This window comes from Calonectris borealis, chromosome 3 (genome assembly GCF_964195595.1).
Source record: "Calonectris borealis chromosome 3, bCalBor7.hap1.2, whole genome shotgun sequence".
In the NCBI taxonomy this organism is placed as follows: domain Eukaryota; kingdom Metazoa; phylum Chordata; class Aves; order Procellariiformes; family Procellariidae; genus Calonectris; species Calonectris borealis.
Window position 1 is genome coordinate 91,685,077 of NC_134314.1, and position 19,420 is coordinate 91,704,496.

Below are 19,420 nucleotides of genomic sequence, written 5' to 3' on the forward strand. Positions count from 1 at the left end.
GTATTTCTTACACAGACTTCTGATCACTCTCATCTCGCAGAGATTTGAAAGTACTTTCAAGTTAAAGTTGTGGATGAAATTTAGTGTGCTGTTGCTTCAGAAAATCTGAAAGGAGAGCCATGCAGTATTCTAGAAGCTCTGACAGACTTCTGTTGGAAGGGGCTCATTTCTAAGTTTCATGTAGGGTTGCAGAGCTACCACATAAAATAAGAATGCAGAGATCCTTGAGTTGATTCCTTGATTGCGCCATTGTTTAACTTACCCTTTCTGAAAATCCTTCTTATATTAGGCAGATGTATTTGCTTATGAGCTGAGAGCCATTTAGGCTCAAGATCAAGGGTTTTTTAATGGTGATGGCACTAAACTTTAGTTTCGTGAAGCAGAATCTTTGACCGAAGAGGATGAACTGTTGTCAATAGTTAAAGCTGTTTGCTTTTCGTCATAATACATCTGGTAGAAACTGATTGGAATGAATAGTGCTCTTTACAGTGTCTGCTCTTATTTTTAGATGTAGCTATCCAAAAAAACTTTCAGATTACTAGGATACTGAGAAGAAACTGGCTGCCTAGGGAAACGGAGAAATGACAGGATGATCTAGGAAGCTTGATACTGGGGTTTCCTCCTAACCTCTGCCTCTGCATGCTCTTGACTTTAAAATCACCGGGGATGTTCTACTAGCTAGATGCAACAATTACAAAAACATCATGCTCAAATTAAATGTGTTGGATCAAACAGGTCTTCGTATAAAAGCACTGTTGTCTCTAAATTGTAAAACACAAACGACTGGAGTGTGAAAAGTAATCACTCACTCACATCACTCATACTGAAAGGAAAAGGTGATTTCCGCACCGCTGCCACGATTTCATTACTGAACAGAACTAAGCCTTTCTCGCTCTTCTGTGGGTGTGTTTGCACAACGGCAAGCTAGTCGTACAAGCTAGTGAGCAGAGAATTTTACTCTTCTTTTCAATGTAGCTTTAATTAAGCTTCATATTGCTATGTTTAGATTATGTTAAATATTTATAGCCAGGCTGACAGTGTTACATTGTAACGTAGATTTATCCTGTGGAACAGGCAAAGTCTTCCAATTGTTTCTGAAGTTGTAATCTGCTTCATTCATGGCACAAAATACTCCTAGCCACCTGCCTATTGTCTGAAGATTATTTTTAAAGCTTGTTAAAGGGAGATTAGATGATTCTAAACAATCACTTCAAGCAACTTTCAGCTCAGCTTTTGTACCTGAAATTCCAACCTACTCCCTGAATTTCAAAATAAAAGGAGTGACCTACTTTTTGAAGAGTCTGCTTTCTTCACTGGAAAGATTAAAAATGTCTTGGCAAGGTGAAAATGATTATGAGGATTTAGGGGTTTGAATTTGTTTTCCAAAAGAATCAGGAGGAATAACAAGTTCTGGACCCAGTAATAATAATCCATATGGTATAGTGGTAACTGTATTCATTTTACATTTGTTTACTCTATGATCTAGCTATTGTCTTAGACTGAATGGATTCCATTTCTTTTTATTAAGCTTTAATCAAGAAATGACATTTTGAAATATGTGAATTGTATCACCAAAGATACTTAGTTCTGTTGAAATCTGTTAACTTCTTGTACCTTTGAGGATTATTTTGTCCAATCTTACAACAAAAAAGCAGGCAGTAAATTATATGTGACAATAGGATATGTGTAACTTTATGGGAAATCCAGTTAGTGTCACATTTGTCAGCACAGGTAAAGCCTTCTTTCTAGCTCTATGTTCCATTTTACCAGCAAAGGAAAAAAAAAAAATCTTACAAGTAAGTTCTTGACAATTTTTTTAAAGCAGCACTGTCTTTTTATTCTACGGTATTTAAAAAATTAGAACATGCTAGTTTTATGTGGGTGTTATGGCTGTCCACAGAATTAGTAATAAAATTGCTCAGATATTGTTGGTTACTGTTGAAAAGTTACTTAGATTGTTTAGAATCAAGAGCTGAGGAAAAAAATATCAGGAAAAAAGTGATTCTAACAATTGCTGTAGTATTGTTGGCATAATGTAATGGGGCAAATAAAAGAAGAATGCTGTGAACCTGGAAAAGTTAATGGAACCATAAGGTTGAGCAGTAAGTGTTGATTTAACAAGAAATCTTGCCAAATTCACTGATGTTCTGATAAAACAAAGAGACAATGAAATAAGTTTATATTTTCTCTGAATTTCATGGTGTTTTATAGAAGTGTCACCATCTTGAATATCTTGAACTAAATGCAAAATAATTCTGAAATTTGTGAAAGACTAAATTTGGATCATGTAGGAAGACATACACAGACCCCCTTCGTGTTTGTTGTCTAATACTTGATATCTTCATTTATTAATGATCGAGTAAATTTGTTTTGGCAAGGCAGTTTGTCCAAGAGCTGGAGCATGGGACTGGAACTTGAAGGAGAGTTCTGCAACCAGATCTGCTATTGACCTTCTATGTTACTATGGATCATTCTTGCACTTTTTTTCATAACTAGCTAATGCTTCTGGAACGCTGGAAGTAGAAATCCTCAGAACATGGAGTGTGCAAATGCGATGTATTATTACAAGTAAAAAGTCCAATGCAACTCAGTGCATTTCACATTAGGAAAAAAGAAAGCTCCACATGCATTTCTGAATAGGATTATTAGTTTGGAAATTATTTCTGGTTTTTGCTTCTTTAAAGCATCCTCTTTTCCCAATTTCTACCACCCCCTTATGTCCCCCAGCATATTCAAAATGTCATCATTTTGTCCTCATGCTTAAGTCCCTCTTTCCAGTGATCAGTTAGCTCTCCCCTGGATCTATTGCATAGGGAATACCTCCTCAAAGGTAAGTATCCCAAAGCCAGACTATGTACATATTCCATGTAGATCTTGTCCAATGCAGCAACTTTCTCTTGTTCGTGTTACTCTTGATGCAACTTAAATTATTTTCAAGGGGATTTTTTTTCCTTTTGTGGGGTTTTGTTTCTTTTTACTTTTCAGTGAACATTTCCGTCCTGAAGTTAGTAATAATGAAAGGGACTTAGTGATTTGCTTTGCAAGTATATTGTAGTTCTTCTCCCACCAGCGTATGATTCATATTCTATTTTATAGATTTAGAATGAAAATAGATGGTAACGTGAAATTGATAAGCATTTGCAATTGTGCTTACATTTTTCTGAATATATTTTTAATATATTGTTATTATATTTTATCACTAGGGATCATGGGTGTCAGTCTCTTTTCCCAAGTAACAAGTGATAGGACTAGAGGAAATGGCCAGAGGTTGCACTAGGGAAGGTTTAGATTGGATATTAGGAAAAATTTCTTCACTGAAAGAGTTACGAAGCATTGGAACAGGCTGCCCAGGAAAGTGGTTGAGTCGCCATCCCTGAAGGTATTTAAAAGACGTGTAGATGTGGCTCTTAGGGACATGGTTTAGTGGTGGACTTGGCAGTGTCAGGTTAGCAGTTGGACTCGATGATCTTAAGGGTCTTTTCCAACCTAAATGATGCTGTGATTCTAGGAAGTAGAAACTGAGGTTTGGAGGAGGGTGGGGGAATGCATTTGCTGACAGGGAAAGAAATATCGAACCAATACTGTGAAATTCTTGATTTTAGAAAGCACACTTTTGGACTGAAGCTGGCAGCTTAGTAAGCTCACTATATTTAAATGCTGTTTGCGCTTATCTTTCTACTGATCTTTTTTGATGGTTTAACAGATACAATGTGCTTTGAAAACATTGTGTTTGTTTCCATTGAAAGACCTACACAAGCAAGGAAGCAGCAAAGTTTCTTGTGCACAAGTTAAGCTGTAAAGCAAGGAGCACAGATGGAGATATTTTTGCCATATCTTGTAGTTGCATTGTTTTTAGGTGTTGCAACAAGAATAGGTACCGTATCCTTAGATGAAAGCATGTTGACTATACCCATTGAATTTTTTTTTTACACAGAAGCTTTCAGTCTTTCTTCTTGCATGTGTAATGTAATAACTTTCTGCATTATGATTTATTTGCCAAGTGCAATAATGCAACAAGTAGTAGCATCTGTAATCCTTGAAGTATGCAAGTTTAGGCTGTTTTCTGAAGAAAATGCTTCTGTGCAGTCGTGTTGTCTGTCTCTTCAGCCTCACAAATAATTTCAACCCCACAAGACAGAAAAAAGGGTTATGGGAATAACTGCATTTCACAAATACTGTACAGAACTGCATCTAGGTAGGAGAAGGACTGAAACCACTGTTTCTATTGAGCTAAAGGCTATTGGCCTTTAAAAGCCAACATCCAGTTGGCCAGATAGCTTTTATGTATTCACATACGGGTGAACGCACTTACAGTAGCCCCCACACATGGGGACCTGAGGACAGAGGAACAATATGGGGAGGACCTGCTGGGGTGGAGTTCATAGCAAATTTAAAGTAGAAGCTGAGGAAGGCATGGTGGGAAGGGGTGTTACCTAGTTTTATTATTATGGGGATAAAGAGGAGTATCTGAGGAAATCTGCTGGAAGCAAGGGTTCCTTAGTTCAGCTACTTACAGATCAAATCAATGAGATATATGAAATGTTAGCCTGTAAATATACACAGAATCAAAATATTAGGGATACGTTGTCTGGTATCACATCTAGACACATGATTTCAAGATTATTAGGTTTTACTTCCAGTTTTTACAAAATTTGAAGATTTAGCTTCAGGTACTGGGATAATTTTTGAATATAACATACTACCAGTATGATACGCAAACTGAATAAATCATTCTTTGTACCCCTGCAAGGTTAATTGGTTTTTTTCCTTAATTCAGGAACACATGTAAGTGTAAGTAATTGTGACATTCTTAAAATATAACAATGTATAAGTATGTATGTATTTATAGCTGAAATAAATGCATTTGAAATCAGAAGTATCCTCACAGTAAACTGTTCTGAGATGTATTTATTGCTAAGCCTTGTGTTCTTTTCCAATTGTCCTTAAACAGTAATTGTGACATAAAAATACAGTGCTAAAAATAATATGCTATACGTTACTACTGAGTAAAATGCATGAAATATATCTAGTATTATTTTCTTTCAGGCTTTTTTCTGAATGTAGATGTCATGAAAGCAGAATCATTTTCCATCTTTCAGTTTGCTTTGCTATTTCCTATCTGATCTTTCAAGTTTCTAGTAAAGGCTTAAAAAACCCACAGGTTTTTGTTTTAATAAAGCAAGAGTTTACCCCTTGTTCTATTTTTAAATTATGCAAGTATTTCAGAAAACAAGAACATTTATTTTCATGCCTTTGAAGTTTTTGTTTGTTACACCTGACTTCTTTATTTGCTTTTGTGTTGTGCTAGCATTGGTTTGAAAGCTGGATTGCTCTGAGGTTTGTGTCTTACATGTAAAACAGGAATGAGAAACATGTGAAGGACATGTCTTGTCTTCCCACTGTGTGATTCAAGTACACGCACCAGAATTAGAAAGTAGAGTTAGAATCTCAAATTGTCAGTGCATATTTTTAAAATATAATTTCATGCGTCACCTTTTATTTAATGTTCTGTTTTCTAATAGAACACCTCAAAAAGCACTAAGACATGACCTTTAGTTAACTCATTTCTGGGTAATATTAGTTAAAGATAGTGGGTTGTGTCACTTAATTATCTTTTGAGAAGAGGATGATATCTTTAATTGCCAGTTTCAATTGATTTCTAGATCCTACCATGTTACTGATAGGGTAGAATTCAACATTTAAGTATTTTAGTATATACAATACATTTTATACAGACTAGCTTCACTGATGTTTATCAAAATATATTTGTGGTTCTTTTGCAGTACTGTGTCCTACATGAAGAGGGCTGCTTTTCAGAATTAGCCATGCTCCTTCCTGTGATGAGAAGCTTTCCGTGGATATAACTCATAGTATTTTTTCATTTGGCACTATATCTAAACCAGTATGCATTTACCTCCTCTGTGTGTGCGCGTGGATTTTCTGATCCTACAGTAAGTCTTCTGGGCATGACAACTCATCCATTTTAACTTAATAGTGCAATGAACTGGAGCAGGGAACAAATATTGTACAGTTTTACTCACATTGTTCTGGCTTTTTAAAGTCTATTTTTACATTGTATAGCATGTAGTAAATCCTCCTGCACATTTTGTTGTTGGAAGGAAAAGTAAACTTTGAATAGTGTAAATAAAATAAGCCTAGTTTCAAGGAATCCATATTTAGAAGCATCCTTAGTTCCTATAGCAAAGATGCAAAAAGGATCATAGTTGGGCTTGGACTAAAAGATTCAAGTGGGTTCTCCAGGAAGCCCTCCAGAACAGTGTTGGTGGAAGTCAGCATTCGACACTTCTTTTAAAACGGTAACTTTTTGAACTATACAACAGTATTGTTTATAGAGTGAACAAATCCAGATTCTTTGGTTTGGCATCAGTAATTGGTGTGTTACCTATCTTTGTTATCTAACACAAACTTCCAAGTAATGTAATATTTCATATTTGGTTTTATGTTAATTATTAATGTTCATGTGGCTTACATAGTCTCCCGTATTGCTGCTATAATTTTACTGTTTTTAATAAGTGATCTTAATGAAAATGCTTCAATATATAAACATTTTTAAAGGCTGTATCTTTTTAAAAATACGTGTACAGTTTGAAAAACTTGCACCTGGGTTCCAAGTTAGTATTATATTGAGACATTGTTGTGTATCTCTAAATTTTACTACCAATCTCTCTTGTAAATTGTATGCACTGTCTCCTCTGTGATGATATATCTGCACTCAAACAGATGAGAATGTTTTACGAATCCTGTAAAAGAAACGTACCCCATAACCTCAATATTAAATACTTTTCATAAAAAATAATTTTGCCAGTCTTAAAGACTGAAATATAAGGAGTACTAATAAAAATAAAGGGACTATTATCTAGGTTGAATTCCTATTGATTCTACACCCAGATTTATATACTGTATATGTGAAGGCACTGGAAGATAAGGTTCTAAAGAGAGAAACGTGTCTTTTCTTCAAACAGTTTTTTTCCATTTAAAGTCTTCAGTCTTTTTGTTAGAAGAGAAATTTGCTCCTGAATACCTTGTGTCACTTCTTTAATACTCGTTTTTTTTTTATCATCGTCACCAAATACTCATTTTGATCAGTAAAACACATTCAGTTTGAAAATAGTTCTCATAATGCTTTCTCTTTTTTCTAAAGGCCTCAATATTTTTATCTTTTGTGCCTTTTTCAGTCGGTAAAGTTTTTAGCTTAAAATTCTTTCCTCTTCCCTCTCCCCGCACTTGACCACCAATGGGTACTTGCCAGCCTGCTCAGGAATAAATAGATCCTCTGCATAAGTGTGTCATATGTGAGGAAGGTTTTTTTTGTTGCTTTATTCTACTTCATTTGTGGTTTCTCTAACAAGAAAGCTGCCATTTATTTCTTTAGCTGATGTATTACAAGCTCATTATGGCATGCTTTTTCTATAGAAATGCTTGATGTTGACTGTTGATGCCTGGAAATTGGCAAAGGGGATGACCCTGCTTTGCTTCATTTTTTTAAAAAAGATGCACATGTTTTGAAACACGCCGTGTCTCCAGTTGAGATTTAATCAGAGATGTTTCAATCTACTTGTGAGGCTTGAGGTAACAAGATGGAACAAAAAAGAAGAAAATTAAGGGAAGAATTTAATTAAAAAAAAAAAAAAAACTTTTGGCAAAGTTTGTGTTGTTAGTTGTAGTAAATCTTGGATGACTTAAAGTCACAAAACACTACAAGTAGTAAAACTTCAAAGAAAACCCAACACTAAAGACCAGAAACAGCTTTAGTGAGCTAAGCATCTGCTTGGGTATATCATGCCTCTCATCAGACTAAACAAGATTTCATTACGAAAAGTACCTGTTCACCTTGTATGTAGAATCCTGGCATTAAACAACAGCTGCCAAAGGTGGCAAGTATTATATATATACCTATATATGTACATAAAAAAATAGATTTCAAAACATTTGAATAAAAAGAACCATGCATATCTGCTTTTCTGCTGAGTTCTGTGTACTTCATATTCTCTATTATGCATCCTTTTTCCAGGTGCATTATTGAATCTTGCATTCTTTCAGGGAGCTGGATTTCATTATTCTTTTTAGTTTTAGCATGTGATAGCTGTAAATGGCCACCCAAGGACAGTTGCTGACAAATACCCTGGAAGAGATTTGGTAAAAATACATTTTTACCAAAATCTGTTTCATTTTTAATGTGAAGAGTCCTAGAAGGAAAGTCTCCTTAAAATCACTGAATTTTAAGTTACTTAAAGTTAGGTTATTTGCATCACTTGCTTTAATAGACTTTTTTCCCTCTTTTGGTTTTTTCCTCCCCCCCCCTCCCCTTTTTCTGGGTTTTAGCTATTTCACTTGATATAAGCTTATTCACTTGGTGGCTAGAGTCAAATTTTGAGTCAGGGACTTTCTGGACAGCGTGTCAGGGGTAGTCAGGAGCCCTAGAATTATGTTTTCTCAGTTAAGGAAAGAAACTTGAAAACAACATCAGTTCATTTCTGGTGAAAGATAATGATTTAGCTGGACTCTCAGCTGGCGTAGGTAATTGGTGATAAAGAACATCTGTTGACTGTGCCAGGTAATTGTAGCCTGTAACTTGGAGTGGTGGTTTTATTGCAGCAGTTCGCGTCATTGTTGCCTCCAGACTGGATTACCTTGGTATTCTTTCTGCATGCATGTCACTTGGAAACTGCAGCTAGCCCAGAAATGGCACTCTGTGAGCTTGGCAACAGTGTTGATAATCAAGTGTGTATCTCTGCACAGCATCGTTTACAGCAGCTGCCTCCTCATTTCCAAGGGCACAATTTAAGATTCAGGTTTCAACTCCTGAAGTTGTAGATGGTGCAGAGCCTGTGTAGAAGGAAGCCTGCTTCTCCGGCTGTGGCAGCAATGGGCAATGGAGATCAGCAGCTTGCTTCGCTTAAAAAAGCATCTACCCAGTTCAGTTGGGAAGGGCCTAGAAGCAAAGCTTTCTAGTGAAGCGTTCTCAGCTCCCAAGCCTGAACGTACTGACTCATCTCATTATTCTGCAAAGTGTATTTTTCTTTTGGGCGACGGGGCTGTATTGTAACACTTAGAGAATCTGTGTGGGTTTGGAACTATTTTCTGATTCAGGTATCAATCCTAATTTTTAAAACTTCTCATGAACCTCCAAGTTATCACTGGATAGAAAGTCACCCCAGAAACCATAAAAACACTGTCATCCAGTAAAAAATGAAATGTCGGAACAAAATGGATCTTGAATCATGTCAGGTGAATTTAGTGTTCTGCTTCTCTTGGGGGCACAGCAGTGTTTATTTTAAGCCTAAAAAGAAACTCTCTGATTGTCATACAGGAAATCTACCTGTTCCAACGCTAAGATAATACAATTTCTTTTCAGGATGTCTACAATTTTGCAGGTAGCAGTGAGTGCTACGAGGGTTTTAAAGGGCACATCTAATAATGCAGAAGTGCTAGATACCTTCCTTGCAGAGAGTTTCTTATCACTAAAGAATTAGAAGGAATGCTTTCATTTTTTAAGTATTTTGTCCTTGCTGGTGAAGTGTCTTGCTCCTTGCTCTCGTTCTTTTGATCAGGACCTAACTCGGGACTTCTTGCCTCTTTCTTTGTATTGATCAGCAATGGTTCTCTGGATTAGCTGATCAGTGTCCAGTCCTAACAATAATTGTTGAAGAAACTGTATGAACTGGGAGAACTAGTTACTGAATTTTGTCACTGTGTTTTGTATTGTCTGCTAGCGATAGCATGAAAATAGTTGAGTAGAGAGCCGCTTCTTTCTACGTGCATTTGTCATTGATGCATGGAGGGAACAGTCATATCGGCCTGATCTAAGCCTCATTGTCACCAGAACCACTGAGCTTTTGCCTAAAATTGAATGATTGCTTCCTCTAAATGCATATCCGAGATCGTAAAAGATTGAGCCCTGGAATGCTTCGCTTTGCCTTCAGTGCAGCGGGTGATTCCCCTGAGAACATTGTGGGTACTGAAGCACAACGTGGCACTGCAGTTGCCTGTTACGCCGAACAGCACCAGAGCGAGCTGTGCTGCATAAGCACTTGGTACTGAAGGAGGGTCTTGCAGAACCACTGCACTTTACAGCGGTGACAGCTTCAGTGGTACAGGGCCCTTGACGTCCCTAAGATTTCTATAGGGCATTTCAGCCATGAAGGATGGACAGGGAGGTCTTTCTTCCTGTTTCTGTAGACATTGCTTTTCCAGTGCCTCGTAAATTTTTGTACTGCTCTGAACTGACTTAAGAAGTTGAAGTATGACTTTGTTGGCTTAGAACAGTAAGTGTTGAAACTTGGGGTAAAAATCAAGTAAAAACCTATAGCCTCCAGGGTAATTTTAAGAGCCCTGTATCTATCCTGCATGCTTGGGTTAGCAAACTATTAATGATCATTCTTTGTCATGTACCCTTTGACATAAAAAATAGTTACTGATAGTGACATTTTCTTTTGAAGTGTTGATCAACAGCTCTGTTGACTGCCTACAGACAATTGTGCACTGTCTTACAAATGGCTCCCAGGACAAAGTTCACCTATGTAGCCAGAATTTTTTTCGAAGAAAAGCTCAGAGTTTTGAAAAGCCTATTTAAATAAACCAGTGTCTAAAGAACACAGAATGGATTTTAATGGACTTTCCATTAGTATTATCCCTAAACAATTCACAAGCATGGTTCAGTAGTTAGAGCAGTACCAGATAGATGAGATGAGAACATACTACGCAGACCATACCTTTAGCATTTTCTTGTAGAAACTTTTCCCTGGAACTGAGAAACAGTCCCCTTCTCACAACTGAAAGCAATCACAGAGTTGAGACATCACAAGGTGTTGGAAGATCAGGAGACAGCTGTGTTCTTTGCCACTATGGAAGAGCTCGGGAGCAGGTGGAGATCACCTGCAGATGGATGGACCTCAGAAGGTAAGACCAGATACTCAGTGTTACCGACAGCAATCACTTACTGGCTCAGGAGATGAAGCAGCGGGACAACTGGAAGGTCTTCATTGCTTCCTTCTGGCCTGTGTTTCCTGGGCAGGGCTGAGTCCCACAGTAGCCAACTTTCCCTGCCTCTGCCCATGTTCCTTTCCAGGTGGCCCTTCCTGCCCCTTCCCTTGTTTGTGCTCCTTCCTATGCCTGCTCCTCCCCGTTTGCCTGAGGCTACCTTTGTGGTAACCCTTGCTCCGTGGCTCAGTAAGAGGAACACAATGGGCCCACTATCCTCCCCCTGCTAGTCCAAACCAACGTTTTTTCCTTTTCCCCCTTTCCCAGCCTGGTGGCTCTTCATTTATGTTACCAACTGTCAGCCCCTTCTCTCTTTTAAATACCCCATGGAACGTAAGTAGTTAAGACTCATATCTTCAAAGAAGGGAAATTCATGAGGGAGCGGGGTGTTGGGGAAATTGTGTCTGATTAAGTAAAGAAGCATCTCGGAGACTGAGCAAGTATGTGTTGTGGGGTGCTGACAGCGCTGAGGGCAAACCGGGGGTTGCAGGGCTGGCTGGCTGTGGTGGGCTGCTAGCACAGAGGAGCACCGCCGCAGCCAGAGGAGCCGCTGACGCGGTGGGTGTGAGGCTGATGGGCAGAAGCGCAGTCTGGCTGCTGCAAGCTGTTGAGTACTAAGCCCAGAAGAAGGGAAGGGGCTGTTGAGAAGGAGCAGGTCTGGGTGAAGGAGAGGAGGTTGTCAGTGCATGACTCCGAGAGCAGGAGAGAGTGCGCTGGGAGACAAACTCCCGTTTTGTCTGTGTTGGTGTAAGTTGGTTGGTTTGTGGAGGCTGTTATGGTCTAGTTCTCAGTTAGCTGGGTATTGAGGGACTCGGCGGTTTTTCTGCCTGCTCTGCCATTATGTGCTAAGGGGAAAACAAGGCTGGGCTGCATGTGCACCTGTGGGGCACAGTCCTGCTGTGGTCTGTAATGGCTTCTCATCATCTTTGCACAGACTTCACAGTTCAGAGATGATGCCTGTCACATCAACCTTCCTAGTGTCTACCTGTCCTTTAGGTTTAACAATCTGGCTGAATGCCTGTTCTACTGAGGTCTTGGGCAGCACAGGTGAAGTTAGCAGGAGGTAAATGATATTTCGTCTGCTGTGAATTGGACTTGGACCCCCGCAGAACCTGGTGTCTGCAGGGTGGAAGAGAGGCTGCCCTCACTCTTTGAAATTGGAGCATTCACAATCTGGCATCAAAGGCAGGACTGGAACAGGTAACCTTGGTGCTTGTGAATTGTTCCTGGTGGTGTCTAAGGGCTTGTATTATGAAAGAGCGGGAGCCCGTCTAGTTGCAGGATGTATAGGAGTCCTGCAAAGGTTGCTAAATAGTGTTGTGAATCTTTCAATGTGTTGCTTCATGGCTTCTTCAATAAGTGGATGCAATTTTGCCTGTGAAGGACACATGAGTGTGGAGAGTGTCTTGCTAGAGGAGACTGTGGGCAACTAGGTGCAGTATCTCCTGAGGTCCACTCTGTCCTAGGGCCTGTTCCAAGGATGCAGCACAGCCTGCTGTAGGACAGCAGCCTTGCACAGGATACCAGCTAGTTTTCAGTCCCTGTGAAGTCTTTGGCTCTCTAACAAGAGTACAGTTCTAGAAATCTTGGTCTCAGTTGTGGCCATGTTTGTCAGGGCCTGCAGAGTCTCAGGGCTCTTGAAGATTCTCTGCTTCTCTCTGTTACAGTCAGGTTTGGTGTCTCGGTCCCATATCATGTATAGTCTTAGCCAAGGGTGAGATGTAAGTGCCACACCTTAACAGTTCTGGTCTTTTCTGCAAGCTTTAGCTTCTCCAGGATTGCACGATCACTGTACTGTTTCAGGGGGTTCAAGTTTTGTCCAGGCTGGGGTCTCTTAAGCCTTCAGTTTGTCTGTTTCTGGAGTCTCCAGCTCATCTGGAGTTAAAAAGCATGTTGCTGTCAGTCTGCATGTGTTCTCAGGTGCCTGGGTGTCAGCCATGTTATAGAAAACTCCTATATTTCCTGCTATATAGAACTCCTATATAGAAAACTCCTGTATTTCTCCCTTAAAAGGCTAAAACTGGGGACAAGATATGAGAAACAGATCCTCAGAAAGTAACAGCCCATTGGTCATCCACTGATCTATTCATATTCCCACCACCACCCACTTAGATTCAGTGTTAGGAACGGTGCTATTGTGTTGTGTTTGGATGCAGTCTTAGCAGAGGGAGGGCTCACATTATTTGAGCCATCTGATGGTTTTTCCAGTTGAGGACACCAGCAGAGTTACCATCAGAAACAGAGAGATCCTTGTATTTATGTGCATTCTGGAACTGGCAGACTGATATGGCTAGGGTTAGAGCTGGGTTAGGGTTAGCATCCTTTCTGGAGTTAGACCACTGAATACTGCAATACCCCTCCATTTATAAGGGGGACATGAGCCCCTTCTCATCTGGTCCTTACTTTCTGCTTAGGAGAGTCATTTCTGCTAGAATCGCTGTAATGGCCCAGGGCTTTCTAAGATCTGAAGATTGCCGTTTACAGACGACTAGTTTTCTTTCTGTGGCATTTAAGAATAATATGAGTTAGTAAGAGTTCTTTCTAAAATGACACCTTTAAAGGAGTATTTTGTCTCTGGCAAGCGTCAGTCTGAAATACATGTGCCTGCCACAGGATGGCAGCAATTAGTCACCTTTGAAGCATCCTCTTTCAGTTCGAGTATTACATTTCAAGATGAACTCCAAAGATAAACTATTCACACCTGATCACTCCGTGAAGATGATATGACAAACACAGGAAAGCCTTTGTGTATTCTTATTCGTTATTAATGAAAACCATGTTTTACAAAGTTTATTACAATATGATAATTTGCTTAGCTATAAAAGCTGGCGGAGGGGATGAGCTCCAAATACTTTATCATATAGTGGTTTGTATGGGAGTTCATTCTTTGGGGGATAAAATACTGAGGGTGAGGTATGTAATCTCTTTTAATGCTTCCCAGTGAGTACATCTTCAATTCTTACCAAAATCTGAGCGGTTTCTACTTTTAGGCCTGGGTTTCCAGTGCTTGAGATCATCTAAGCTAAATGATCCATCCAGTGATGGTACAGTGTGATGCCCGGCTGTGATGTACCTTCAGTTTCCCTGGAATTCAGTGCCTATTTGAAGGCATTCAGTGCCTGGAGCCAGTCATTAGTATTTTAATGTTTATGTACATTTACTTACAGCTAGTTTGCTGCCATCCCATCTGAAACAATGAATTAATTTTTACATCCAGGGTTCTTTTAAGTCGCTTGTAGTGGTCGCTGGTTGGTTTTGTGGTCAACGTCTTCAGCTGTGATCAGTGACCTGCCCCAGCACTGAGTGTAAAAGCACTGTATTCAGTAAGACTCTATGTGAAAGCTGAAGAGGATTTATAGCCTTTACCGTGTAAAGAATTTGGTGAAATTAAACTGTTCTTTGAAAGTCTACTTTGTGAAAGCTGAGCCTGTTTGTTTTAAAAATCAAAAAGTGCAGGCGTAAAAGAGGATTTGTAGCCAGCGAGCCCTCTGCCCTGGCAGACAGTATGTCCTGCTGCCTCCAGCCAGGGATCCGCATCTCCATCTCCACCACTGCAGGTGCGTGCCCCAGCACTGGAGTGCAGGGCCAGTCTCTCCTTCCCCCAATAAGGCTTACAAACGTGAGTCGCGCTAATCAGGACGGCGCTGCTGAAGAGGTGTTTCGGCTGCTCACAGAACCAGTGGGGGAAACAGCTTCTTCAGCCTCTCTTTGTACCAGCTTGGGTGTCTGCGCTGCAAGTCACAGATTAACTCAGTCTATTCTCTCTTTTGGTTGGGGGGTGTGTTCATAAATCTCCCTCTTTCACTTCCCACCCCCCCTCCTTTAACTTGAAATATTTGGCAGGTGCCTCAGGTGCAGCCCCTCCGTGTGGGGTCAGAAAGGCAGGACGCACGTCGGCGGGGCAGAGCGCAGGAGGCAGGAGTGCGCAGCCCGCGCGGCGGCACGCCTGAGGGGAGCGAGCCACAGCTGGCAACCGCAAAACAGCGGGAGACGTCCTCTGGGGGGAAGGAGGCTACCTGACGCCTAGCGAGCACCAGAGACCAGAAACTCTCCCAACGGGGCATAAAACCAGGGGTGAGGCAGTCAGCGTGGTGGCTGATGTGAAAGGGGGTGTGAGGCAGGCAAGTGACAGAGAGAAAGCCCTGGGCTTCAGGAGAGCTGACTTGGGCTACTTCGGGCGGCTTGTAGGTGGCGTGCTCAGCTTCACAATGTCAGAGGTAGCAAAGTCGAAGAGTAACGTGAAGGAAAATCTCAGCCTCACAATGAGCAAAAAAAAAGGTGCTATAAATTTCAAGCGTCTTGCTAAAATAATAAGCTCGTATGACTCAGTATGGAGAGCCTAATACCAGACACGACATGAGACTCTCTCAAAGCTGTTAATAGAACTCTGGCAAGTGGACTTTCCTGGCTGCCTCTGCTAGCCCACGTAGCAATGTATTAATCGCTGTTCCGGAGCAGTCCACCAAAAATATGCTTGGTTTTGTCCATTCTTTTCCCTGCACAGATGATGGAAAGTGTATTGAGTGTCTTTGCCCAGCTGTTTGATGTCATGTCCCTTTGGAGTCTGAGAAGTCGTTTTCAGTATTTGAAGGAAAATATCCTGAGACAGTATAACACTGGGATGACACATTTTTATATCACAGAGGTGGATAATCTGAGGCTGTGCCGGAAGTAGTACTGAGAGAAGAAGCGCTTCTGTTCCTCTTTACTGCAGAACTCTTCTTTCTCATCATGTGGGAGACAGACTCCTTCCCAGCGTCAGCTGCATGTGATGGGGGTAGGATGGGGCACATCCACATCTAAAGTGAGAAAGCATACTCTCTGGTGACTGGTGTGGAGGTGCTCGGCATTAGAAAACAAAACCACACGTGGAAAGCCCTGAAGGGGGTAGAAAAGGCACAGCCCAGATCTACCATCATTGAAGGTGTCGGACCAGAGGTAGGATCAAGGACCTATTTAACAAAGCATACATCCTACTTATCCCTGAAGTTCTAGCAAGTGTACATAAGGAGAGGGAACAATTGAGCCATTGGCAAGATCTGTATGATCTCATATGGGACACAGATTTAGATTATAGATTTAAAGATTTAGGAGGATAATTCTGAATTAGATGTGTTCAGTCAGAGCTCTCCTGTCGCCATACCTGCAGTGCCCATGCAGGCTCCTGAGCTGTGTATTGCGTCATGGGGACGGTGTCGAGAAAGCATCTGAAAGATGATTTCCCTCTGCTGTTCACACAGGTCAGAAGACTTTCATTCTTGGCTAACAGCTGGTTGCAGTCTTTGTTTTCATCCATTCTCAGTCTCCTGCTGGCAGCAGCTTTTCTTCCCAGAAATCCCAAACGGTGAAAAATCTAGCAGATTTTTCTGCAGAGAGCTGTCTTGGCTGTAAATGACTTGCCTGGCTGTTTTGGTGCGGGGAGAGAAGGAACCTCTTAGAGAACGGAGGCATGACCTTCTGTCTATGACCAATTGCTATCGTTTTTGTGAGTTTGTCACTTGGAATAACCTGGATGTCTTTCAGTGTGGCTTTATCTTGCCCCAAGTGGAAGTGAACGTTCAGTAGCAGTGCTGCCACAGTATGGACGGCTCTACCGGCTCCTCTTTCCAGCCAGGCTGTTAAAGGATCAGTTCTTATAGCCTTTTAAAGAAAACTCTCAATAGCCTTGAGCCTTTTCCTTCTCAAGCAACACAATATGACCGAAAATGTTAAGAGAAAGTAAATACGTTTGATCTCTGACCTAGTATCAGAAAAGATCCCTAAAACTCATCACAGGTGCAGACAAGGCTCAGGTCACTCAGCTGATGTGTGACCAAGCCCTGAGTGTGGCAGGGATCTGTTGGGTTTGCCTGGGCAGATAAAATGGCCTTTGTGGAAAGCCTTGGCACCCTAATGGTGAAAAGGGCTGTTCAAATTCTAGGCTTTATTTTTCCAGTTTGCATTGGTGAAGCGACCAGAGGACTGGCTGACAGCATTTTGAAAGCTCACTTTTTGTGTGTCTATGAACAGTGATGGTCTCTGTTTTCCCCTCAGCAGAAGCAGCCCTGGCTGACTTGCTCGAAGGATTATGAGCAAAAGTGGGCAACGTGGTGCAGTGCCCGACTCCTTGGCCGTGTTGTCAAGCTGCACAGTTTTGATGTGAGTAACTCTTCACCTCTTCTGACCTTGCTTGGTACTGTGTGCTCCTGCCCAAATAAGCAGCCCATTTACTTATACACCAAGCAAACAGCCCTGAAAAGCCGATACTGCTCCTTTTGAAGTGCTGAAGAACTTTGCCATTCACTTGCAAGATCAGAGAGGCTGTATTTTACAGGCAAGCCACTGCGAAATCCCTACTGGAGTTGTTTGTTCCTGCTGCTTCTCTGAGAAGTCATCTGGTTCCATCCTTCCCCTAAAGTGCTGTCAGAGCAGAGTCCCTGCAAACAGTACTGGTGTTTTAAAACTTTCCAGGGAAAGAAGAGGTGATGTTTTCTCTTCTGCAGGGCTTGTGTTGTACTGAGTCTTTTTCTCTTGCAGGAATGCTACATTCAGTCACATGGAAAAGCTGTTTGTAGCCCCATATGGTTCTCCAGTGGAAGCTACTGATACCTATTACCTATCCATTGTTGTCAGCCTTTTGATTTGAAATTGCAGTGTCAATACCATTTTGTAAGTAGATCAACTTAGAAATGTGAAATGCTTGAAAGTTTAAAAAATAAAAAAATAGGAATATTTTTGTCTTTAGATATATCTTCCATCGATGTTTACTATGAGAAAGGCTGGCATCTATAACCTTTCTGTGTACCACCATGGCATCGTGAAGACTGCTGGGGTGATGGTATCTCTGTCTTCTGTAAAACTGTTGATCCCAAGCTTGTGGTGAAGACACAGATAGACACCACTATTGTCCTTTCTTAAAGTCCTTGTAACAGAAGAGGTTAAGAAAGCATGTTACCAACTCTCACTTGGCGTTATTAAAGGCTGAGAAAGCTTTTCCTGAAACCTTTTGTAATCCATTGGTCTGAAACTACTTCTCTGTTGCAGGCAGTTGCGACTGGCACATAGCTTCAATTTTTCCAGGGAGGAGCAGGCTGATAGATGGAGTGATGGCACGCATGCTTTTTCTTTAGGAAACGATGCTGAAAAGCAGTCAGCTTCAAAAAAACCCAATGAAGTGAGAGAATCTACCTTCTGGTTTTGTACAAGTCCTGGATTTTGGATGGGAAAGAAAATAATTGAGCATTTCAGTTCCATGAAATCCTTACGGAAGAGACTGTAAGGAGAATCAGCCTTTCCCCACACACAAAAGGCTCAGGAAGAGAGAGTGGGGCGGGCAGTGGTGGTGGGGGGAGATACAGGCTGAAGTGCTACAAGACACAGACGTCCGCCTCTGTGCCCTCATCATCCCAACATCACCCCCGTCCTTGGCAAGCGTGTATGGCTGCATGCACGCTTTATCCATCTTTAAGGTAAAAGCTCTTGCACTGGAAATTCAAGAGGCATGTGCTGTTCATTAGAGGTGCTGAGGGTGAAGCGTGGCTGGTGGGGGTGATGGGGCTCAGGTGTTAGAAAGTCAGGGGAGCAGCAGTGCTGCCTCTCCTCCTCTGACTCTGAGGTGCACTGTTTTGAAATCATCAGCCGGTTGTGTTTTATCTATAGGGTAACCTATACTGTATCTATAGTGCTTCCAAAATATTCTTAGGCAGAGGTAGGGAAGCCTAAACCCTAACATTTGACAGAGCTTTCTGGAATTACAAAATATACAGAGATTGTGACATTTTTCACTTTCTTTCACCTGTCTTGTTGCAAATGAGCATGAGTCTTGTCTTTAGTAAATAGAGGTTTAATGGGGTCAAAATTTCTCCTGTAAAATCCCACTGCTTACATGGATGTGCAACTCTTTCCTCTCTACTAGAGTGAGTATACTTTAATTTGGTTATAAAATATCGTACATACAGTATGTTGGCAGAAAGCTGTTTGCTATAAAATGCCAACTTAAATTCTGAGCCAGAATGGAGTCCCTGCACAAAACACTTGTATTTTGTGACATAACGATGCTTCTGTTAAAACCGTTCATGTGAGGAAATGATGTCTGTGATAAAACTCATGTTCTTTACCACATGGCCCAGATACCTGGGGTTTATACAGAATTCCTTTGGCAGTCACACAAAAGAGCCAATAGGTACCTAGTGGTAATCCAAACCTCAGTTTGCTTTTCCAGAAATTGCACGCCTGATTTCTTCCCCAAGTTTGGAAGAGAAACTGAAGTGGCTTGTCCAAAAATAGTGGTCCCACTAATTTTCCAGAACGCGGACATTAATCTTGTATTCATATACCCTGTTCAACAAGGTACCTTTATCATTGTGTAAGTAAGAGTACAATGTTTGGGTATTTTTTAATATATTTTTGATGTATGGAAAAGTACTATCCCAAAGTAAAC

General features: G+C 40.9%; 1 protein-coding gene across 8 annotated transcripts in view; it reads left to right on the top strand.

The window, feature by feature from the left end:
• Positions 1–18,186, top strand: part of FEZ2 (fasciculation and elongation protein zeta 2) — a 39,859-nt gene extending 21,673 nt beyond the window's left edge. For 2 of the 8 annotated variants that reach the window (XR_012673101.1, XM_075146637.1), the window contains one exon: positions 5,784–9,838. Coding sequence is in view for 2 of the 8 variants with exons in the window: in XM_075146637.1 (XP_075002738.1) it covers positions 5,784–5,800 (17 nt within the window). In the remaining 6 variants the exon portion in view is untranslated. Of the gene's footprint in view, positions 1–15; positions 4,940–5,783; positions 9,839–10,752; positions 10,921–17,034 lie in introns of those variants that run through there. The other 6 variants (XR_012673097.1, XR_012673096.1, XR_012673098.1 and 3 more) reach the window with 6 other exon arrangements.
• The last annotated feature ends 1,234 nt before the right edge of the window (positions 18,187–19,420 follow it).